Source organism: Trichomycterus rosablanca, chromosome 1 (genome assembly GCF_030014385.1).
Source record: "Trichomycterus rosablanca isolate fTriRos1 chromosome 1, fTriRos1.hap1, whole genome shotgun sequence".
NCBI classification, from domain to species: domain Eukaryota; kingdom Metazoa; phylum Chordata; class Actinopteri; order Siluriformes; family Trichomycteridae; genus Trichomycterus; species Trichomycterus rosablanca.
In genome coordinates, this window is record NC_085988.1 from 25867613 (window position 1) to 25893264 (window position 25652).

The following is a 25652-nucleotide window of genomic DNA, read 5'->3' on the forward strand; positions in this document are numbered from 1 at the left end:
ATTACTCAGAAGGAGTGGGATGCATGTCCTAATTGTTGGGTTTGTTTTTTTTCATTACTCTACTACACTTTCAAGTCAATTTTTTGCTATGTAGAAATATCACTTCTACTAAAAACAGTGATTTATCAGGTTAATGGTGTTGGACTGCTATTTTTTTGAACACCACTGTATTAGTCAATATAATACATCTGTTTGCTACACTACATTGCCCTTTTTCCACTTTCCATAATTTACATTATAGTCAGCAAATCAAAAGACATTATTGTTAAGGTAAAATAAAATGACAGTATTTCTAAATTATTGTTTAGTTTACATGATTGACATTTTGTGACACAGAGACAAGATATATTACCATTACTGTAAACATGACATTTAAAACATCTTTACTAAATACTATCACTTGTTAAAAATTGGACCCCTTCATTTGTAACAGAATAACTTCATTAATGCTGAGGTACGTAACTTCTTTTAAAATAAAAGGTGTACTTTTCCCTAGAGAGCCCAAAAAATAAAACAATAACATTTTCTTATGGAAGATTCTTACAAGAACATATTTCTGCCACTGACCAGCCAGCAGAGGCCGCATGTGTAACAGTAATGAGGAGTCTCCTAGCCACCCTTAGATATAGCCAATCACTTCTGTGTAAACGACTGGCTAGCTGATAGCAGAGCTGAGATTCTAACTTGAGAGCTCGAGAGCTCAGCAATGGCGGGTAACGTGTTTTACCACCCGAGCACCCACTTTAAGTTATTATAAAAACTTGCTATGTCTTTAAAATTAATAAAATTAAATTTATTAGCTCAGCCGGTAAACCCATGACCCGTAATAAAGCTCACTCCACAGTTTGAGTACCATTGTGTAAATGCATGCTTAGATGAGGTAAAAGTTGTTGCAGTACAAAGAATCTCTATAATGCTGGCTTCTCTGCTGAAGTATCCCATCATTCTGTGCAGTTGTTTCTCTCATCTATGTCTGTTCTGTTACAAAAAACAGCTGCGGCTGCATCTGCTTCTGCATTGAGTCGTCTGTACTGAGTGCGGAAGAAGATCAGCATGCAGCAGGATGCCAAGCAGCACACTCCTGCCATCACCAGTACTGACACTGTGTGTATATAAGAAAACAGAACACACAAATCAGTGTCAGATCTGTCTAAATTTACCACAAGTCTCAGTGTGGGATCATTGTTTATGACCAGCTCACTGTGAGAACAGGACAGCTGATGCAGATTCACAGTAGAACAGCCTGCTATGAACGCTGAGTTTATAAACGTGCTGTATGAGTCACCACAGAGAACAAACTGTCCAGTACTATACATGCTGACAAGTATAAACCAACAGATTACCATGTAAAGGACCCAAGTAAATAACTAATCATACTGAGTACAGATACTTTCAGACACTATTCTCCACGATTCAGTGATACAGTTACCATTGTGCTATGCTCTTTGATGCATATAAAATGCTGAACAACCAGAGTTGCTCTTGATTTTGGCTCAAAGCATCTGCTATCAATCTTTAAAAAATGTACCTGGTTTCTGTCACAAAGACACAATCAGATCTATGATTCTTTTAAGCTGTGTATATCAATGCTTTTTTTGAGGTTGTACTGTAGGCTTGTGGTTGATCAAGACCAAACTATGACATTTTGTTAATGTTCCTTTTGTAGCTTTTTATAATAACAGGAAAAAAAGCCATTTTACCATTCATATGCTAATATGAGAAATTAATCAGTGCTGTAGTCTTGTTCCTCAGCCTTTTGTCCCGTTTTTCGGTTACGGGGTCGGCATTTCCGGCTTCTTTCCTTTAGGGGTCGCCGGCGGGATTTGGCACAGTTTTTACGCCGGATGCCCTTCCTGACACAACCCTCCCTATTTATCCAGGCTTGGGACTGGCACTACAATGCACTGGTCAGTGCATCCCAGTGGCTAGGTAACTATGGGACAATTCAGTGTCTCCAATTAGCCTAGTGGCATGTCTTTGGACTGTGGGAGGAAACCGGAGCACCCGGAGGAAACCCACGCAGACACGGGGAGAACATGCAAACTCCGCACAGAAAGGACCTGGACCACCCCACCCGGGGATCGAACCCAGGACCTTTTCGCTGTGAGGCGACAGTGCTACCCACTTAGCCACCGTGCCGCCTAATCAGTGCTGTAGTGATGGGTGATATTTCATTTAAATATTTAATTCTACATCGCCTGGCTTTTTTGATGTTAAGGATATAAAATTGGTCTTGAAGGCAGTACTGCTAAGGCTACTGCTTAGACATGAGTCTACAAAACACATCTACAGTCTAGTCTACTTGTACAATCTATTTGTACAAAGGAGTCTAGCGCAGTTGTAGCTTAGTGGTTAAGGTACTGGACTAGTAACCAAAAGGTTGCTGGTTCAAGCCCCACCACTGCCAGGTTGCCACTGTTGGGCCCTTGAACAAGGCCCTTAACCCTCAATTGCTTAGATTGTATACTGTCACAACTGTAAGTTGCTTTGGATATGTGATTTGTTGTGGCGGTGAAAAAAACCTACACACTGGTAATGCTATTTCTTTTCACAGATTTCTACTGACTGAGCCTTTTTTCATATTTAATACCATTTGGTTCATGTCGTTATCAAAGTAGTACTGCAAAAAATAAAATAACCTTTTAATCCATCATGAGATGCAATACCTCTGCTTTACCATTAGATGCCGCCAGATAGTTACACTGTAATTTGTTTAATAACTATCGTTAACCTTAACATTGTCGGCAACAAGTTTTTGTTTTTTACATTTTTAACAGAACTGAGGATTTGTAGATTTTTAGCCCTTGTAGATTTTTAGCCCTTAACTCTTGTTGGCATTTACAGAGTTGGTCTTAGATACAGCGGTTATATTGCTGCAGTGATTATGTGTTTCAAGTAGTCCAGGATTTTTAGGTGGGGTTTTCTCAAAGATGTCTTTCAGGTTCTCTTCTTTGCAATACATTTGTCTTATGTGGTTATTTGTGATGTAGTCATTTAGGATGTGCTGTATTGAGAATGGTAAGTCACCTCCTGTCAGTATGCATTAAGTTTGTGTGGCCAATATGACATATGTTGTAGATGGACTGATCCATTTGTTTCGGTGGTTTAATGTTTTTTTTAAATCCCATTTAAAGATGGAGATACAGTTTGTTCCATCCTTCTTGCAATGTTTTTTTGTTTTTATCATGGTAGGGCATAGCAGTACTTTCTTTTCCTGTCTATGATTATATTGTAGTTTTGTTCCTTCAGATTTTCTACTTTTGTGAGAATTTTGGCAGTTACAAGGTGGTCTGTGTGTTTTTTATTTTTTATTTTTTACAGATTCTAGTGTTTGTAGAGAGGATTTAAGAGTCGGAAGAGATTAGGAAGTCTTAGTGTAGGTTGTGTTGTATGAAATACACATAAAATGGAACATAAGATGAAGACGGAATAGTGCTCTGATAAGCGTATGCTGTGTTGGGAGTCGGTAGTTACAAAAACTGTGTCTACATGTGTTTCTGTTTTGGAGCCATCTGTGTAGATTATTTGGTGGTTTAGATAGCTTTTATTGATGTAGGAGAATTATTTTTGGAAGATCACATGGTGCGTAGTTAATTTTGGGTCTTAGTTTAAAGTTCCCATGATTGTCCTTTTGGATGTGAATATAAATGTTTACAAATTATTAATGCATGTTTTTTACATTTTGTTCATTTTCGAGGTAATGTGTTGGAGTAAGTTAACAAAAGCATTCGTTTTGTGTGCATGGCCACCCATATTACTCACTGCCATTTATTGGTTTGGTAACATAACACTAAAGGCTGTATAATTATTAAAAACAATAACAGTTTCAAGTGGTTGCTCATTACATCCACCACAACATCGACAGCCAAGTTCCAAGTAAGTAAAAACTAAAACACACTCTCACATTGTTTAGAGAAGCTTTCAGTGTTTCAGTGTTTTACAGCTACACAAATCACAAAACATCCTCATACCACAAATCTGCTAATCCTGTTATCACGGTGTACAATTATCACAGTGTTTGCCAAGTACTCACCCTGCCAGCTAAGGTTGGCATCACCACCTGCAGCACACGTAGAGTAAGGCGAGTCTGCCTGTTTCTGTGTCAGGGCTTGCAGCAGCACGGTAAAAATGATGGACTGGACCTGCCTAATAAACCCAGATCATTTAGTAACCCAACAAACTCCTCATTCAACCAACACATTTTATTAAAGTTTAAACATATACACCAATATGTACCAGATAATGAGTCTAGTCTACTGGAATTCATTATGAAATTAAAGTGGTACTAAACTCACCAGATTCCTAAATAATTTTCACATAGTAAAACACTGCCAGATGGTGTCAGACCTTTATGGTCTATAAAAACATGGCATTTTATTGTCGTAATAAATTTTGGCTTTATTGGTGCCACATTTTACTGGGTTTGTTGTCATTCAAAAATATATTATATATTTATATATTTTTTTCCACAGACAGAGACAAGTTTTTTCAGTTTTATATTTGTAAGTATACAATTTATTGAGAAGGTATTCAGCCCTTAACAATAAATAACTGTTTTCACCTGGGATTTTTATCAATGTGTTTAGGAACTTTATTGAATCAAAGAGTCATTTTCTTAGTAAAGATAAAAAAACACTATCTGCTTAAACATCTAACAGTGAAATCACAGCAATTTAAAAGTATGTTTTTTTATGTGGACCTTGGTTTAAGCAAGTTCGGTAGCAATAACCAGCAAATGGTGTCTTCACTCTCAGAATGTAACTGAGCAATTTTGGTCTGCTCCTCCCTAACAAAATCCTACAAGAGGGCACCCAGGAGGCGTAGCAGGATATTCCGCTAGCACACCAGCTAGCACACCAGCACTATGATTCTTGTTCGAACTGGCAGTTGGCAGTACCTGCAGCAGACAAAAACTGGCCACTGTGTCTACTGGGTGGGAAAATGACTGGACTAAATGGGCGGGGTCTTCAAACACTGTGCAAGGTTAGCAGACCGAGGCACCTGTGCAGAAAGTGGATGAGCCTCTTGTGCGAATCCACCGAAGCACCGGTGCAAAATAAGAGGTCTGCATGGACTGCACACGTGTCGGAGGGGGCGTGAGCAGGCAAATACACCCAAACACAAATTGACTACGCTAAATCAGGAGAAAAGGGGAGAAAATGCCTAAATTAAAAATTCTTCATGATTGTCAGGTTAGTAAAAAAATAATGGTGTACAGCAAATCTGAGACCTGAATGAATTAAGATCAGGACTAGGCCACTTAAGCTCATCAGTGTTGCTTTAACAGTGTACACTGGGTTAGTTACATGCAAAAGGCAAACTTCCTTTCTATTTTTTTACAAACTATGTTAATGAAAATGTCAGGCAAAGAGCAGGTATTTCTTTGTACTCTGCACTAATTACCAGTCCTTGCTGCTGAAAACATTTCCATAACAACCATAAATATGTCATTTAATTTTTATATAGTTTGTATATGCAGCATAACTGGTCATAATTCTAATTTTTTTTTTAGTTTAAAGTATCAAGAATATTCTACACATTTAGGAAAACAGTTTTAAAGAATCAGTTCCATGTTCTTTTGTTGTTTACAGTATAAGATAATATATATATACCCTGATATGAAGATCAGCCCAGCTGACGTTGCCTCTCCGACCGGATATGAGCACTCGACTGACAACTCCATGGCCACCGGATAAATGGAGAATCCGAATAAGCCGAAAAGAGCACAGACTGCACCAACTAAAGCTTTCTGGTCTCTCATCTGAGAAATCTAGAAAGAGCAATAAAACAGCATGTTAACTAAATAACAAATGCACTATAAAAGGTCCTACCTAATTCACAGACCGTGAAATGAGCCTTTTCCAGTATAATATGCAATTGGCTATGAAATTCAAAATGTAAGGTTTGTGTTTAGTGGCTTAACATGTTTTATTCGTGTCGCGTTCAAGTGTCTCGCGTTTACTGGTTAATTTGCTCTATGAGGGGGTCCTAGCAATCCTACGGCAAGTCGGTTAGCAATCGATTTGTCAAAATGTTTAAAGCAGCTAAAAACACTACTCTGGTAACTGAGTTTTGAAAACTCCAAACCAATTCTGTGGACGCAGAGGGGGGCATGTCAAAACATGGACGAGTATTTTTGTATTTGAGACAGAGCCTTGCACCGTCGCTGGATGTTCTAGGTTTACATTCATTATTAAGGTAGGCTGTGCTGTGTATTGTAGCTTTCAATTATTCTATCATTCAATTTTCGATTTCTGTGAAATTAAGCACATTTCCCCATAAATTTAGTAGGGCCCTAATTATAATGTATGTGAGCATGAGCTTGTTGTGCATACAGTTCTAAAACCGTCAAAATTCATATGGAGTTAGCACCTCTTTTGAGGCTACAAGGCTATAACAGCCTCTACTCCTAGGAACAATTCCCACAAACTTTGGAATGTGCCTGTGGGAATATGTGCCTATTCAGTAATAGCAATTGTGTGGTCAGGCACTGATGTTGGATGAGACCTATTTTAGTTCATACCAATAGTGTTCAGTGGGGTTGAGGTCAAACCATGTCTTTATGAACATTACTTTGTGCACGTGGGCACATGCGTCCGCTGTTAACCACTAAGCCAAAATCTAACCCTATGCACCCTTAAATCTTGTATTTGCAGAGCGTGCACACATATTCCAGAAATTTTCTTTTAGCCTTCAATCATATTAAATAGTAAAAGGTGGCATGGTGGCTCGGTGGGTAGCTCTGTCGCTTCACAGCAAGAAGCTCCTGGGTTCAATTTTCAGGTGGTGTATTTAAGGGCTATTCTGTGTGGAGCATGTTCTCCCAGTGTCTGTGTAGGTTTCCATCCAGGAGCTCCGGTTTCCTCCCACAGTCCAAAGACATGCAAGTGAGGTGAATTGGAGATACTAAATTGTCTGTGACTGTGTTTGACATTAAAACATAAACTGATGAATTTTGTGTAACCAGTAATTACCTGTCTTGTCATGAATGTAACCAAAGTGTGTAAAACACGACGTTAAAATCCTGATAAATATTAAAAAGAAAGGAAACTACTGTTTTAAAAACATGAAATATCTGGTTGTTATTCTTACCGCTGCGAATGCAGAGCAGGCCAGAGAAGTAAGGCACATGTTTATTTTGATGGCTTCTATAAACCGCTTTGTCCTGTCCACGTAAATGCTAAGAAATGCTGCTCCGATGATTCCAGAAGCAATGAAGAGAGCACCACACAACCCAGAAAAGTCCTGCAGAAACAAACAAGTCAGTCAGCACATTCCTGTATTTACATATTTTATTAATTTTTATCATTTGCTACCAGGCAGTTCAGTGTCTAATACCAAGTGGGTCTGGAAAAAAAAAAAGTCAGCTGCAAAGAATACATTCTGCGTAGTGTGCTCACATTCACAGTGGTAGCCTAGTGGGTAGAGTTGTGGGATACCAACTGGAAGGTTGTCTGTTCGAATCCCACCTCTGCCATGCAGCCACTGTTGGACCCTTGAGCAAGGCACTTAAACCTCTGGGCTCCAGGGGTGCCGTACAGTGGCTGACCCTGCGCTCTGACTCCAGCTTACAAAGAAGCAGGTATATGCAGAAAAAGAATTTCTTTGTACTGTACACGTGTATATGTTTATATGATAAATAAATGCATTCTACTGCCCTAAATTAATATTACCTCCAGGCAAGTTACAGTAGCTAATTCAGCTATGGAGCAGCTTGGTTGGTAGCACTGTCGCCTCACAGCAAGAAGGCCTTTGGTTCGATTTTTAGATGAAGCGGCCTGGGTCTTTTCTGTGTGGAGTTTGCATGTTCTTCCTGTGTCTGCGTGGGTTTCCACCCACAGTCGAAAGACATCAGTCAGAATAATTGCAGCTATTAAAACTGCCCTAGGATGTTTTTGTGTGTGTGCCCTGTGATGGACTGGCAACCTATCTGGGGTGTTGTCTACCTTTCGCCCAGTGAATTGTACCTACTGTAACCCTGAATAGGATACAGCGGCGGTAAAACAGTGTTAATGAACAATGAAATAATTAACCTATAGGCATGTTTTTTGGATGGTGGGATAAAACTTGCATAAATACTCACACAGACATCTGGAAAAACTTGCAAAACGGAACCCAGGTGCAAGCCTGTGCAAGCTTTCCACTAAATTTTCAAACATTGCTTCCTGCACTCACTTCCATTCAGTTTTCCAACTCATCCCAATAGTGTTCAATAGCATTTAGGTCGGGGCTCTGTGCAGGACACTCAAGTGCTTCCACATCAAAATTAGCCAAAACATATTAAATACCTGGCTTTCTGTACATATCAAATTAGGGTCTTCCCCAAACTGATGCTACAAAGCTGCCTCACAGTTCTCTTAAACTAACTAATTAAAGACAACCCCAGGCATTTTTCCTTTTACACCAACTTTACTGTAATTGGACTGTTATGATGAAATATTTAATCCCTACATGTGTATTTTCATTGCTTTAAAGCCCAGAGGCCATGTGCTTTGCATCAGAGGTTTATACAGTTCAGTGACCACTCATCCAACAAGATCTCATTTTGCTTTTGCACTATACTGCTATAATGCTTTACAGAAACTACTGTACTGTAACTGTGACAGCCAAGCAACCAGGATTTAGTGCCAGCTGTGGGAGAAAGAAGAAGTCTGCAAGAACAAGCACAAAAGAACAGGGAAATGAAAGTCAAACTAACATTTAAAGGTCACGTTTATATTAAATAATGTGCAGAGTAAACACTATAAAGAAGATCAAGGTGATGCATTCTTCACGCTGCCACCATGACCTTTATAACTCCACTAGACCTTTATTCTACAGTCTTTTACATTAATTTCATTTTACGGGCAGCACAGTGGCTCAGTAAGTAGGACTGTTGTCTTACAGCAAGAAGGTCCTGGGTTTGATTCCCAGGTGGAGCATTCTGGGACCCTTCTGTGTGGAGTTTGCATGTTTTCCCCGTGTCTGTGTGGGTTTTCTCTGGGAGCCCAAAGTCCAAAGACAATGAAGCGAGGTAAATTGGAGATACAAAATTGTCCATGACTGTGTTTGATATTAAAGACTTGAACTGATAAATTTAGAGTAACCAGTAACTACCTGTCCTGTCATGAATGTAAAGTGTGTAAAACACGACACTAAAATCCAAATAAATAATGGCATTTTAGCAAAAGCAGCTTACAGGTGTGAGAGAGTATACTGCAAGCAATTAAGTGTAAAGAGTCTCGCTCAGGGGCCCAGAAGTGGCAACTAGGTGGTGGTGGGTCTTGAACCAACAAACTTCTGATCACTAGTCCAGGACCTTAACAACCACTATGCTCACCTTTTAATTACAGTTCAGGCAAACTCTACATTTGTTATGAAAATAGAGTGACCTCTATGTGATATTTTAAGCTGTAACAGTCACTCTTATGAGAAGGCTTCTCACAAGACTTTAAAGTATGTCTGTGGGAATTTGTGCCCATTTAGTCAAAGGAGCATTTGTATGGCTGGGCACTGATGTGGGTCAAGAAAGCCTTAACTGATGTTCCAGTTCATTTTAAAGCTCTTCACTGGGGCTGATGTCAGGGCTCTGTGTAGGTCACTGACAGACTTTTTGTCATGTCTTTATAGAACTTGCTTAGTGCACAGGGGCATAGTCATGCTGGAACAGGAAATGGTTTTTCTTAAACTCCTGCTGCAAAGTTGAAAGCTCATAATTTCCTTTATTTAATTAATTTATTACACATTTTAACAATGTTGGGGGCTGAAACACAAATACAAAAATGTGAAAGGGTGTCCTAATACTTTTGTCCATATATGGATGTGAGCAAAATATAAATTCCTTCAGTAGACATTCATTATTATAGTAAGTTATCACAAGATTTATGTCATTCTTTTTTACACGCCCAATTAGTTTCAAACACATTTACAAGAAACAGAACATGTGGCATGCTCGCTTTCTGAGTGGCTACAACAATCATGACGTTCATAGGAGGCCAATATCTGTTTAAACATCAAACACTTTGTGTTATGCATGGTAATCTTAGGTGTGGCTGCTTGGTCATTAAAACGAACTTAATAGGTATTTCATCAATTGTTGAGCTCTTCCTGCTTTCAGGGGCAATTTGAGATTCAGTAATAAGAATATCGCAACCAAAAAGCACTCAAATTCCAATTCTGTAAGCCTGTGTGGCTTAGCAATTTATGGCTGAGCTGTTATGGGTTCTAGACAGCTTTACTTTACAATTTCAACATTGACAATGAACCAGGGCAGGTCTAACAGAACAACAATGTAATTACTGACCCAAATATTCTACTGCCAGTGTTTATCTATAGAGATCACATGGCTGTATGCTTGATTTTATGCATCTTTTAAAATAGGAATGACTAGACGGTCAGGTGAAGCAGCGGCAAAACACGCTAACACACCAGAGCTGACATCTCAAACTCGACGGTTTGAATATCAGCTGGGCACCTACACGAACAATGACTGGCTTGTTGTTTAAGGGCAGGTGCCAGAGAAGATTCCTCATAACTGATGCAATTACAACCTCTGCTGGCTGATTAATGGTGCCTGCACAGAGACGAGGGATAAAAATAAGGATAATAAGGATAAAGGCGTGTCTCTCGGTACACAAAGCTGATCCACATATGAACTTGCCTCATGCAGGTGAAGCTACAGCACACGTGTCGGAGGGGGTGTGTGTTAGTCATGGCTCTCAGTCAGTAGTGGAGATCAATATGAGTAGAGGCGAAGAGTAATTAAGGGGAAATACAAACAAAAAAAATAGGAATGACTGAAATGATCAAACCCAGCAGTTAATGCAGAACATGCATGACTGGGGAACAGCAAAGATTTGTGTTTTTGTTTTGCATATTCATACAATCTGGATTGGTTTAAGAGGGCATAGGAGGGCATACCTTTCTCTGTGTACTTACTGTGAAATGATTAAAGATTTCATTATTATTAATAACAACATATAACAAAATTTAGTCTGAGCTCTTGCTCATGTCTTACATTTGAGTAGCCTTTAACACAGAGGATCTGTTCCAGCAGCGTGGCAAAGCAGGTAAAGACTCCCATTCCCGCACCAAAGCACACCAGCAGGATCATATAGGCTTTATTTGTCAGCAGCTGAAACAAAAAAAAGAGATATGAAACAACACTAATATCGGAACAACAGAAAGTTGTGTGTGTGTGGGGGGGAGGGGGGGTTCTCTTTTAATAACTACTTATGCTACCAGATGTTAAGCTTTAAAAGTGTGTGTGTTTGTATATGAAATACCAGTTTCATTCCCTGCCAGAAGGGTTCTGAGGTGGAGTTCTCTGCAGTGGCCGAGGGTGGTGTTGGGGGAACACTCTCCCTGATGCCTGCCGTTGCTAGGACACAGATGATGATGGCAGGTATTGCATATATAAGAAGCTAGAAAAGTGACAGTAAAGAAGATACACATTATTTAGGGTCATTAGTTCACAACTTCCACATGAAAAAGTAAGTAACTTTTGTTTGTAATATATGAGTTGAATAACTTGGTGAATATCTTTATTTATCTAATAAAAGTAGAAAGATTTCCAATGTTTTTACTTATCAACAAAGTTTGTATATAGAAACACATTTAGAATTTGATGCCTGCAACACACTTGTTGGGATAGAGGCAAACTAGGAGTAAAAAGTTTATAGAATGTTCAGGTTACAGTGTTTTACAATAAGCAGATGAAGTAGTCACAGGTAAAGAAATCATGATTGGGTATAAGAGTTGGATCCACCAAAGACTCTGTCTTTAAAAGCAATGATGGGTCGTGGCTCACTAATTTGTGCCAAATGTCAGGATTGACAGTTGTTTTAAAAAGAACATTTTCTAGTGCAAGATTGCATATAATTTATTCTCAGGATTCAGGAAATCTGGAGAGATCTCAGTCCGTGTAGGGCAAAGCCAGAACCCACTGTTGAATGTTAATAAATGACACTGCATGAAAAAGTGTTTTGCTACTGTGATAAATATAGCCACATGGGCTTGGAAGATCTTCGGAAAACCATTGCCACTGTGATCAGATGATGCAGATCAGATTAATCGACCTTGGGTTTTTGTGAAAGGCGCTATATAAGTGTAACTTATTATTATTATTATTAATCAGATCGATATGATGCAGAAACACCTTCAAGTTAAAAAAGGACTATTAGGAATGCTATCAGTCAAAGGTGCAAAAGCCAACACCTGTTACTGTATGGGGGCGCACAAGTGCCTGTGATGACCTGCAAATGTGACACGGGGGAGTACATTGGGATTTTAGAAAGACACATGCTGCCATCAAGGCGATGTCTTTTTCCATGATGTCCATGATTACTTCAGCAAAATGACAGCAGTCCTTATTCTGTATGTGCTCGAACAGCGTGGCTTCGTAGACACAGAATGTGTGTTCTTAACAGGCCTGCCTGCAGTCCAGATCTGTCTCCAATTAAAAATGCATGGACTGTTACAGGCATGAAATTCTAAATGTGTTTATACACTGATCAGCCATAACATTAAAACTGCCTTCTTGTTTCTACACTGCAGTGTATTTACAAAATACAATAAGTTGGTCAATGAAAACATTGGAAATCTTTTCTTTCTACTTTCATCAGTTAATGATTCAAGAGAAGTAACAAATCAGTGAGTCTTTCTTTTATGTCTTACAAAACGTCCCAACTCTGGAAATAGGGTTTGTAAATCAACAATCTTTAACCACTTAGCTTTTTGCTTTCTCAATGAAAAAAAAAAAAAAATTTTCACTGAATTCCATATTTTTTGTATAAATCATATGGTTAAAGTATGTGGACACTCTTCCGAATTCTTGAGCTTAAGTTTAAAACAGGTGTTTGTTTATTAGGATTTTAATGGCATGTTTTACACCCTTCGGTTACATCCACGACAGAAACGGTAGTTACTCTATATGCAAGATTCATCAGTTCACAAGGTTATATCGAACACAGTCATGGACAATTTTGTATCTCCAATTCACCTCACTTGCATGTCTTTGGACTGTGGGAGGAAACTGGAGCACCCGGAGTAAACCCACGCAGACACGAGGAGAACATGCAAACTCCACACAGAAAGGGAACCGGACCGCCCCACCTGGGGATCGAACCCAGGACCTTCTTGCTGTGAGGCGACAGTGCTACCCCCAAAAAAAAAATTTATGTTTCCGCAAATGCTCTTTCAACTGATTAGGCGAAAATTCCCTAACGGCAATGGTTTTGAAAAAAGTTGTCCAAAAAACTAATGGTCAGGTGTCCACATCATTTCTTGCCCATAATTTTCTTTACTACAGTGCTACTAAATTATTGTGTATTTGTCACATTATTTCCAATAACTAAATCGAAGGATAAGACCTATGTTTTTGTTTTTTATGTTACCCATTTTGTTTTTTATGTTACTTATTTTCTCAGTAGACTTTGGTTAAACTTTATTAACCAAAAAAAAAACCCACACACATAAACTACAGGGGTTTTCAGTATGAACTGCTTGTTTCAAGTCTATTTACATGCATCTTCATTCAATTCTTGAGTTGGCCACCTCAAATTCTCATTCTGTCTATTTTTTAGTCATTTACATGAAGTTTTGCTTTTGTATCAGAAATCATTATCCTTCTGCTTTATAAAATTACACCTCGACTTTAGTACATGAAAAGATCATTTCTGTTTGTTTTCAGAAGTTATCTGATAGAGTGGAATTCACTGTTATCTTAATAATAGCAAGGTGACAAAGTCCTGACATGACAAACCCATCCCCCTTACCTGCACCAGCACACTACCACCTCCATGGTTGATGGTTGATATGATGGTCTTACAATAAAATGATGTATTTGCTTTGATAAGACAAAATAAGAGCCTTATTGCTCAAGGAGTTCCAAATTTGATTTGACTGTCCATTGTCTGGTGATCATCCAGGTTTTGACTTTCGATGAGCACTGGTATTTGTCTTGGTTCCTCCTTGCTAGCAAACTGGACACATCTAAGTAAATTCAACTAAGTAAAGCTTTGGGATGCCTCAATTTTGGGACAATGACTCTCATTATTGTTCACTGGAGTCCCAGAGCCTTAGAGAATTTTTCCTACCTTTTCAATTTTTGATCATTCCAAAGCCTTTTTTTTCTTTTTATTCATGCATTTTCTCCCTTTTTCTTTTGATTTGGCGTAGTCGATTAGTCTTCCACTGCTGGCGATCTCAAGTGCACGGTCCCTCAACCCCTCCTTGCAGTGTTTGAATACCCCAACCACTTAGTCCGGTCTTTTCCCACCCACCAGATTCAGTGGCCAATTGTGCCCGCTAGATGGCACCCAGCTGTTTGGTACCCAGCTGTTTGGTAGCAAAGCAGAGATTGAACCGGGGTGTTCAGAATCTCACCGCTAGTGGAATATCCCGCTGCGGCACTGCGCTGTGCCTTTCCAGTGTCTTTTGTAGAAAATGTTAAGCCTGAATGTATTCAATTAGCTAATTAAGTAATCCAGAGTTTGGTAATTGATTTATTATGTAACCAAAAGAGCAAAATTCTTGTTACAAGGGTGAAATATTGTGTTGAATACATTTAATTCCTAAATAAATTAGAGTTGTTGTTTCATTTTATAGTCCCTTTGTGTATTATCATGTTTTGTGGAAATCAGAAAGTGTGTGGTTTAAACACATTAATAAACATTTATATATTTGTCTTACCAGCATAAAAAGACTGTTGGTCCCAGAAAGAATCAGCGGAGAAAAAATATTAACAAAAAGAAGTCCAAGTGGATTTGCTGGAAGAGAAATATCACTGTTAGTTTTAACACCTCTGTCTTTGATATAGAACATCTGGAAGATCTAGACTGCTGTGGACTGACTCACACATTGAGGCGATCATGTTAGCTGTAGCTCGCTGGTTCTCAGGGAACCACAGTGCTGCCAGTTTGGTGGGGGAGAAGATAACCAAAGGCTGGGCAAGAGAACACAGAGTCTGCCCCACCATTACCACGGGGAACATAAACCCCTCTGGCAGGTAGCTAAGCACTCCCACCACCCTCACAATACTGCCGGCCATGTTTAGCCATGAGGCCACAATCGTCTGAGGAAACAGAAGCAGACATGCAGAGAAAAAACAACATTGTTCAATACACTGTTTTGGTTTGCTTAAAGAAATATAATTAGTTACACTGTATTTTTTTTATTTGCGTTCAGTAGAGACAGGCTCAAGTTATGATCAGAGCAGTAAACATTAACCAGTCAAAATCATAATAGTAAATACTATGATTTTAAATAAAATAATTCTAATTTTTAATTCTAATCTACATTTCTAATTTCTGATCTATCTATTTATTTGATCTACAGTCTGTACTGACATTATGACCCAGCAGGTAGTGATTGTTGGTGCTGAGAGGTAGGCTTTGGTTGGTTAATAGAACCTGGCCAGCCCCACTGACCAAAAGTCTACTGTGGTACTGAAGCCTTTTTACCTCTAGACTTCAAAGTCAGCTGCCTTTTTTAAAAAGACACTTTTTTTTACATGCAACATTTGTGTGTTTTATTTATTAAAGCTTTTTCTTGACTGTTTGTTAAGGTATGGCATGTACACTCTTAACATAGCAGTTTATAAGGTTTCACTTCATGTGCAACATGTATGAACTGCACTGTGCAGATGAACAAACCACAATAAATTAAATACAATACCAAGTCATTTAATCAAAATTCTAATCCTTCCCTCCAGAATAATGTAAGGACCAAAATGAATTGATCCATTAATATATTTATTTATTAGGATTTTAATGTCAGTTTTTACAAACTTTGGTTTATGACAGAAACAGCAGATTTATCAGTTCACAAGTTTTAACATCAAACACAGTCATGGACAATTTTGTATCTCCAATTCACCAAATATTATAAACTGTATGAGATTACTTGATGAATTTCTAAAAACTGGGACAAAATTCAGGAGTCTCTTATAATAATAACAATAGTGTGGCTTTGTTTAAAACAATAATTCTAATGTGAACACTTGGCCAGTGATAGCTCAGTGGTTAAGGTACTGGACTAGTAAACAGAAGGTTGCCGGTTCAAGCCCCGCCACCACCAAGTTACCACTGTTGGGTCCCTGAGCAAGGCCCTTAACCCTCAATTGCTCATCGTGTTCTGCTCATTGTGTGAGTCGCTTTGGATAAAAGCGTCTGCTGAAAATGTAAATGTAAACACTTTACATTCACTTTAGATTTCTCACATTTCAGAGTGAGATCATAGCTGACTGTAGTATGGTCTTGCACTTTATACTTAACCTTTTAGCTATTAAATCAAAATAAATATTGTGTTTAGAGCTCAAAACTGTGTCCCAATAATCAAATATTCCAAAGCTAGCCCAGTCTAATTGGTAATTACAAAGAGAATGCTTTGTACTTGTGGATTAATATTGTTCTTACAGTTAGGCGTAGTCCCAGAGTATCCAGCATCCATGTGGTAAAGAAGCTGAAAGGGATGGCTACCACCATGTAGACCACAGAGAGCCAGTTTACTTGGTCCAGAGACACATGCAGGTACTTTGCTGTTTCATTAGCCACAGGAGCAAATGTCAACCATACCTGCAGAGCAAAATGCACACAAAATATCAGCCAGTAATTCAAGACTAGAAGTCAAAATTATGCGGACACGTAACCATGAGTTTCCTGGACATCATAAAACCGATTTTTGCCTTAATTGTAGTTTGGACGTGGTATTAGGAAATCCCTTTGTCACTTCTTGTGTGTGCCTCAAAGCAAGAAGGTCCTGGGTTTGATCCCCAGGTGGAGCTGTCTCGGGCCTGTCTGTGTGGAGTTTGCATGTTCTCCCCATGTCTGAGTGGGATTCTTCCAGGAGCTCCGGTTACCTCCCACAGTCCAAATACGTGCAAGTGAGGTGAATTGGAGATAAATTGTCCATGACTATGTTTGACATAAAATTTGTGAACTGATGAATCTTGTGTAACGAGTAACTACCGTTTGTGTCATGAATGTAACCAAGTGTGTAAACCATGATGTTAAAATCCTAATAAATAAATAAACATAGTTTAGGAGTCCAGGCAGACTCGTGTAGTAGATTGTGTAGTGTGTGACCCCCTATCACCAATCAATCGTGTAGTTTGAAAACCACAACAACTTAAAAGACTCCCAAATACATGAGATCAAGTTGTGTAGTGAGAACTGTACAGTGATCTGAACACATTAAAAGTCGTGTAGTGTGAACTTAGCATAAAGTATTATGCAGGCCACTAGAGTTCCTCTACACCAAACTTGTTGAAAGTTTGGATGCCAATCTTTTGCATGGCAATATACACTGCCTGGCCAAATAAAAGGTCACACACTCTAATATTTGGTTGGACCGCCTTTAGCTTTGATTACGGCACACATTCGCTTTGGTATCGTTTCCACAAGCTTCTGCAATGTCACAATTTATTTCTGTCCAGAGTTGCATTAATTTTTCCTCAAGATCTTGTATTGATGATGGGAGATTTGGACCACTGTGAGAAGTCTTCTCCAGCACATCCAAAAGATTCTCAATGGGGTTCAGGTCTGGACTCTGTGGTGGCCAATCCATGTGTGAAAATGATGTCTCACGCTCCCTGAACCACTCTTTCACAATTTGAGCCCGATGAATCCTGGCATTGTCATCTTGGAATATGCCCGTGCCATCAGGGAAGAAAAAATCCATTGATGGAATAACCTGCATTAGTTAGGGTTAAATAACTTGTTGCCAGCTGAAACTCTTACCTATTTGCTTAGTTAAATCCAGGTGGTGACCTTTTTTTTTGGCCAGGCAGTGTAGGTCATATAATGTATTTGGAATAAAATAGAATAGAATAAAATAGAATAGAATAAAATAGAATAGGCTCTATTCTGTTCTAAATACATTATTAGGCCGTTAAGGCTAGGAGTGGGTTTATAAAATCGATTTTTCGATTCGAATCGATCTTTATTTGAAAGATCCGATATCGATTCATATAAACGCGAGATCGATCTTTTAAATACGCCCCTTTTTACGGTGCACACGGAAATCTGTTACCCCCTTTAATTTCGCGTGACCAGCCAGTGTTTTTTCATGCAACGAGATCTGACCTGCACATCAGTTTAGCATGGCAGAAGCTCAAGTTATGACCACTACACAACTTTTTGCACTGATTTTCGCTCGGCGACGGGTCGGTGCTGGATTCGGGAGGAACTCGGTGTTCGCTCTGCGATCAAAACTCGGCTCTCAATCAATGTGAGAAACAGCGAGGGGAAACACAGGGGAGAGGTTGTAAACAGGTGGTGGAGCGCAATATAGTTTCTATCAGAATACATCAGCACACGCGAGTTTTACAGTATTTCTGACCTGATCATTCTCTACAAAACAAAATATTTATTAACCTCCAACTCACTATAGAACAAGCCATGCTGCTCGTGTTGCCAAATCCACTCAGATTCATTTATTTCATCAGCGCACAAACTTTGATCTCTCACTACTTGTTGATGTGCATGTTTGGACGTGGTATCATTAAACCCATCGTCACTTCTCACATGTGTTTTCGTGACAAAACGTAGTTTTGGAGACCAGAGAAGCTCGCCTGTGATTCCCCCTGGTGATGGATGGTGTAGTGTAAAACCCCCCATCGCCGATCAGTCGTGTAGTGTGAACATTACAACGACCAGGTGTTAATCAGAGTGTCGTGTAGTGTAAAGTTGGCATAAGTTGGCAATGTATGTTTACATTACATTTACAATGTTGTAGCGTGTCAGACATATAAAATAATAATAAAAAATGAATGTTACTGTTTTCTGTTTTGGATTAATTATTTATGTAAACAAAATACACAAATATTTTTAATAATGAGTGTTCTTTGTACAATTATCACATTCGTTCTCTGAACATCTTTACATATTTAAACAAAACCTGTTAATGTAACTCAAATATGCCTAACTGTGTTGAATCGAAATCGAATCGAATCGGAAATCGAATCGAATCAGGACCTTGTGAATCGAATCGATCCAGGAAATTAGTGGCGATACCCAGCCCTAGTTAAGGCCATGCAATGGTTTGGCATCCAAACTTTCAACAAGTTTGGTGTAGAGGAACTCTAGTGGCTTAGAGTTCCTAGCTCCTTGTTAAAAGTCTGGATGCTAAGCCATATCATGGCCTTATAGGTCGTATAGTGTATTTGGTTAAGGTTAGTGTTTTACAGCCTTTAAACAGCAATATTTACTCAGCACAATATTTACTTGTAAAGATACTGCAGTTTATTAGAATGTTTATTGGAGGTTTACTACAACAACAGAGAAATATTAACCATATGTGACAGTCTGAACTTACTCTAGTTTTCTGATAAATGTGAGAGTAGAAAGCACATGCCACACTCACATGACCTGGGCCTGGTCAGCAGTGCACAAAAGTTGCAAAAAAACAGATCATACAACTGGTCACAATATACTTTGTTCTCTATTTATCTAACACACTGTCATTTCTCTTCACAATTGTTCAACCATCCACATGAAAGCTTTTTCTATTAGATCTACAAGAAACTGTGAATGAAACTGACCTTTCAACCAGCTTAGAAGTTCAGCAGAAGCTGCACATGACCTCGCACAGTAGTAGCTTTTGTTTACACTTATAAATGATAAATGTATGCATACAAGTGAAGAACAGCATTCAGCTGAAATCATCTTACAATGGTCTGTCTGTTCTGCCCCCAAACTGCGTCTACACAGTTTTAAATGGTGACATTCAGAATTCAGGACCTTAATAATATTAATTATTAAGTTAATATTTACTGCAAAGAACACCTAACAACAGTTTAGTATATTACATATTACATAACTCATCTGATGATATTTATGCAATGACTCTTTTTAAAGTTTTTTATATTACACACTACATTTTTTATTCTATTCTCCCATTTTCTCCCAATTTAGCATAGTCAATTTGTCTTCCGCTGCTGGGGGATTCGTTGATTGCAGTTGAGAAGAGTATATTGCTGCTCCCGACTCCTCTGACCCACGTGCAGCCCTTAGCGAAACCCTTTTCCTCTCTCTATCTGCCAATCAGGGTCCTTACACAGCTTTTGAAGACCCCACCCACATAATCCGGTCATCCCGCCCACTAGATGGCACCCAGCCTACCGGAGGCAAAGGCGAGGTTCGAACCGAGGAGTTCAGAATCTCGGCGCTGGCGTGCTAGCGGAATATCCCGCTGCGCCACCTGGGCGCTTTATTCTATTTATTTAACAATACTTGTGTACCTTAATACTTTTTGCTTTAATGTATCTTGAGCTGCTCTAATATCTGACTTTCCCTATGGGATTAATGAAGTGATCTAGCTAATATAAATTCCCTGGGATTTTTTGTTCCCTGGGATTATACCATCTTTTAGTTTTCTGGGATTGTACCAACAACAAACAATGAATATTTTTTAGTAGTGCATAAAGTATTTTTAATGAGCCTCTACCAAACAGTTGAGATCACAAAAAAAGAGAAAAACCAATGCATTGGAAAAGACAGTTATGCTTGGAAGAACTGAAGGTAAAAGAGGAAGAGGACAGTCAGTAACACGACAGATGGATACAATTATAACTGGTTACAGTCAGTTCAAGTCATTAATGTCAAACACAGTCATGGACAATTTTGTACCTCTAATTCACTTTACTTGCATGATTTTGGACTGTGGGAGGAAGCCAAAGCTCCAGGAAGAAACCCACACAAACACGGGGAGAACATGCAAACTCGAACCAGAAAGTCCCTAGACCGCTCCACCTGGGAATCGAACCCAGGACCTCCCTGCTGTGAGGCGACAGTGCTACCCACCGAGCTGCCCTGAACATGTAATTAAAAAGCCTGAAGAATAAGACAGGAGACAGGGTGTTCTGGAGAAAAACACCAAGAGTCAGAATTGACTTGACAGCACTTAATAATAATATGGATATTTACATCAAATATTGGTATGTTTTATTGTACTAGACTTCCTTTATTGAACTGATTGCTGCACTGATTGTACAACTGACTGTACACTTACAACATTTTGAGACTATATTGGTCATCCACCAATATACTGATGTCCTGCATCCTCAGACCAGATATGGGTGATGATATTTAAGATTTCACGTGGCTCACTTATACTTGACTTGAGACTAACATTTATATTTATAACTGTAAAACAGTAATTGTGTTAAATAAAACTGCCAAAACAGTCCACCATTGCAGTAATAAGAAAGTTAATGATCTAGCTGCACAAGCTTTTATCGTTTTATTACCAATGCTGTGCCAAGTGGTGTAAAATTAGGAGAGGAGCCAGCAGTAAATCCTGCTCTGACTACCTTCATTACACTTGTAAAGCCTTTTATCTATATAAAAGCCAGTGTAGTACTAGAGGGCTAACATCTGATTTTGTCTATTTACAAATGAGAATCGTCACTGGATCCATGTTGTACACTTTGAATTTATTTCGTTAACTCTCTGTTTTGCTTATTTACACCCCCACCAATCATTTTTTTTCAGTAACTGCTTTATACTGAAATGAGTCTTGGTGGGTCTGGTGCTACATGAACTGTACACATTACAGAAATACATCCTGGAAACAGCACCAATCATCACACCTGGAGGCCATTTACAGCAGTCAACTCACCTGCAGACCCCTCATAGACAATAATTTAAAGGTGATGAATGGATGGGATGGAACCAAAATTCCTAAAACCTCCAGAAGCACCCACTCCCTTCCAACTGCACCACTCTGTCATTTACCATAAATTATATATTTTTAATTTTCAGCATTTTATAATCCAATTTCCAATTGGTGGTAGTCTGACGGGCCACATTAATCACAGGCCGCCCTGTTCTAGACTCCATAAATTGCAGCTGGTCTGGCCAGGTGCTAGACACACACAGGTGAGCAAGGGGAGGCTTTGCAGGGATGGGACATGTGTTCATAACCAACATCACCTGCTCATAACTTTAGCAATGTGTAGGTAACAACTGGGCATGCCAAGGGCATATTCATACAAAAGTTAACATTAACGTAAAAAAATACCTTCGTGAGCACAGGGAGCAATCACTTTCACTTTTGTTTATCTTGTAATGAGATTGAATTCCCTGGCTTAGGTACAGCATGGCCAGCTGTGTCTGTAAAGCACCCGACTTAGCCAAAGGCATCAGTACAAGTAGCTAAAAATAAAAAAGCATCTGGGCTTAAGCTGAATGGAAGGTCAGTTGGTGATGAAAGGAAAGTTTGATGCTGTAAAGAACAGTATTACATAAGGACCTGGAATGTAAGATCTATGAACCAAGGTAAGCTGGATGTTGTCAAAGAATAAATAGATGAAATCTTAAAAATGAACATCAACATCTTGGGAGTCAGTGAACTTCAATGGACAGGAATAAGTGAATTTAATTCAGATTTCATTACATTTTTCTGTGAGCAAGACACACTTGAATGGAATGAAGTTGCCCTTGAACTTAATAAAAGGGTGAACAGCAGTATTAGAGTACAATCTCTGTACGAATCCAAGGTCAACCACTTAACATCCTAATAATCCATGTCTATGCTTCATGCACTGATGCCAAAGAGGCTGAAGCTGACCAGTTATTTGAAGACCTACAAGACCCTCCAGAAGTAACACCAAACAAGATCACCTTTATTATAGGTGACTGAAACGCTAAAGTAAAAGTCTGGCCATCAAATACTAAATAAAGCCAGACAGACACTTACTAGTTCTGTCAACATGACTATTTGGTTAGAGCAAACACTCTTTTCCAAACAGTCCAAAAGGTGACTTTACACATGAACATCACCCGATGGTCAATACCAGTGGCGGCTGCTGGTCTTTCAAAGAGGGGAAGCTCATTGTCGGCTTACATCATAAAATTTGTCAATTTATTTATACATAAATTCTGCTCTCCGTTCCTTTTCAAGAAAATTGCCTGAAATGGGTTGCAGTTTGTCTTTCGACTTCACTCGCAAAACCGCAATGTGACTGAAGCTCCCAGTGATTTAGTGAAGGTGTAGAGATCAAAATAGCTGTCAATCAAAACGGGATTCAGCCTTTCAACTGATCCTTCAATCATCTTGCAGAAGCTCGGCGTCCAGACCCGCCCACAGCTCCATTCACCCCCCAGAGACGCTCAGCGTCCGGGGGCAGGACAAAATCATGGCATTTATCCAATGACCGGCGAGTTTCGAAGCAATGAAAAAAAACCTCCATGCAGTCCCATTGAAGTGAAGAGATGCTCAGCTTCTATGGGCAAATGCATTGATGCTACGGGAATGTATGAGAAGTTTGAGTCAGTCGATTTGTGATAAGTAGCTGATTCTGAACGAACTCGTCTTCGAGATGAACGTGTTCTAACGCATTAGTAGTCAATGAAATGTTAACACAACTGTACATATTTGACCATCTAATTTTTGACATTTTAGGGGAAGCTGAGCTTCCCTTGCAGTCTTAGAGAAATCACCACTGGTCAATACCAATATCCATGATTATATACTTTGCAGCCAAAGATGTAGAAGCTCTATACAGTCAGCAAAAACAAGGTTTGGGGCAGACATGAGTTTCTTATTGCAAAATTCAGACTTAAAGGTAGAAGTAGGTAAAAGCATTAGACCGCACAGGTATGACCTAAATTATATCCAGGTATGACTTAATACATGATGTAAATGGTAACATTTAAAAGATTAGATTAGAGTCGAGAGAGCGCATAAAGAAAAACTGACAGAGGTTTTAACACTGTACAGATGCAGGAACAAAACATCACAAAGAAAAAGAAGAGCAGGAAAGTAAAAGGGATGAAAGGATGAAAAAAGGGAAAGCAAAAGACATACAACTGAATGCAGATTTCCAGATAAGCCTTCTTAACTGAGCAATGCAAAAAAACAACATTCAGACCGGAAAATGAGTAGGACAAAGCTTTACATTGTCACCCATCATCATCATCATCATCTGTTTCGCTTATCCATTCAGGGTCACGGTGGCAACAGCGCAAGCAAAGAGTCCCAGACATATCTCTCCCCTGCCGCTTCTACCAGCTCCTCTGGTGGGATCCCCAGGCGTTCCCACGCCAGCTGGAAGATGTAATCCCTCCAGCGGGTTCTGGGTCGACCCCGGGGCCTCCTCCCAGTTGGCCATGCCTGGTATACCTCCAAAGGGAGGCGTCCAGGAGGCATCCTTATCAGATGCCCGAACCACCTCAACTGGCTTCTCCCCACGCAGCTCTGCCTTACCGACCGAGGCTGGGCGGCTGTATGAACAACGATTGGCCTGTTGTTCAGATGGGCGGGACTGAAGGTCGGAAGTGAGTCTCTCTCTGTCAGAATGGTGCGGTTACAACCTCTGCTGGCTGATTAGAGGCGCCTACACGGAGATGAGGAAGGAGTGCTCTTAGGGTGTGTCTCTCCGCACGCAACGTGTCGGTGGCAAAAATGCATACGGCTTGCTGCTCACGTGTCGGAGGGGATGTGGGTTAGCTTCGATCTCCTCGATCAGGGTAGAGATCGGCATAGACATAGAGGAGGCGTGATGCAAATTGGGCAATTGGACGCACTAAAGGGGGAGAAAATGCACACAAAAAATGTATCAAAGAATAAGCGTCAAAGAATGAAAGCATTCAAATTGTGGTGCTGCAGAAGACTGACTGTTTACTGGAAGGGCAAATACTGAAGTTGAAGCTCAAATACTTTACATAATGAGGGAACAAGAGATTAAAGTTACTTTAATTTGCTTCAGAATCAATAAAGTATCTATCTATCTATCTATCTATCTGTCTGTCTGTCTGTCTGTCTGTCTGTCTGTCTGTCTGTCTGTCTGTCATTGAAGCAACAAACCTGAGCTTAGGAAAACTTGTGAATCAGTACTTTGAGGACAGGTGGACTTTCTGTGCTGTGGGGCCATGGGGGTTACAAAGATGATTATTGATTATTGACATAAATAAGTAGCTCAAGTATCCATAAAGATAAGTAGACCAGTTTACTTATTTATTTACATCATAAAAGTTCATCATACGATTGATGTTTTATGTACCTATATATCTTGCTGCTGTCGTCCTCCTCCTCTTTTACCTTCAGCTCTTCAAAGCCTATTTTTAATGAACCGGTTCTTCTCGTAAGTTGTTCAAAACAAAAGAGCCTCAGTTTGGTTATCTGCCATTACCAATGGTATGTTGACTGACAAGGTTTGCTTGATGTAAAGAGATTCTTATGCCAAAGACTTACAGTCGAAAGTGACGTGGACTTTTACCAGTTTAACAAATGAATCAATAATGAATAAAAAGACTCGATTCGTTATTTTGACAATCGTTCAGAAGCTTTATAAACTTAGGCTATAGCTTTAAACGGTTCCTTCTGTTGTAGGTGAGTTAGTTTACAGAAATATATTAATTCTCTTGCAACTTACCACTGAATTCGAGCAGTTTAATACGCAAAGTACGAATAAAATGAACCATCTTCTGTTGTAGACTCTGAAACCCGGCGTTTTTCCCTGAGGTACTTCCGATGAACTAGTGTCGACTCCTCTACCCTCCATGAGTCAAATAGAAACGAGTGAAATGAGATGAAACTACCACGATCAGCTGAGATAAACACTTCAGGTGGATGTGTTTGAACGTAACGATACAGCAGTATAATCCATGATAAGTTCAGATTCAGTAAAGATGTTGTGTTACTAGTCCGCCCGGTGAGTAACAGGTAAATAA

At 39.4% G+C, this 25652-nt stretch overlaps 2 protein-coding genes across 2 annotated transcripts in view; both read right to left on the bottom strand.

Annotated features, from left to right (window-relative positions):
- Positions 1 to 1834, bottom strand: part of adad1 (adenosine deaminase domain containing 1 (testis-specific)) — a 162802-nt gene extending 160968 nt beyond the window's left edge. The window contains exon 1 of the mRNA XM_062990921.1: positions 1831 to 1834. The gene's annotated coding sequence lies outside the window, so the exon portion shown is untranslated. The remainder of the gene's footprint in view (positions 1 to 1830) is intronic.
- slc49a3 (solute carrier family 49 member 3) lies at positions 445 to 25483 on the bottom strand. Its single transcript, XM_062996989.1, has 10 exons — positions 25355 to 25483; positions 16395 to 16553; positions 14836 to 15052; positions 14671 to 14747; positions 11265 to 11402; positions 10997 to 11113; positions 7093 to 7245; positions 5613 to 5770; positions 4034 to 4146; positions 445 to 1102 (listed from the first exon to the last, which is right to left on the bottom strand). Exons 1-10 carry the CDS (start codon positions 25481 to 25483, stop codon positions 942 to 944), a joined length of 1422 nt encoding a protein of 473 aa, XP_062853059.1. The 3' UTR covers positions 445 to 941.
- Between the last annotated feature and the right edge of the window lie 169 nt (positions 25484 to 25652).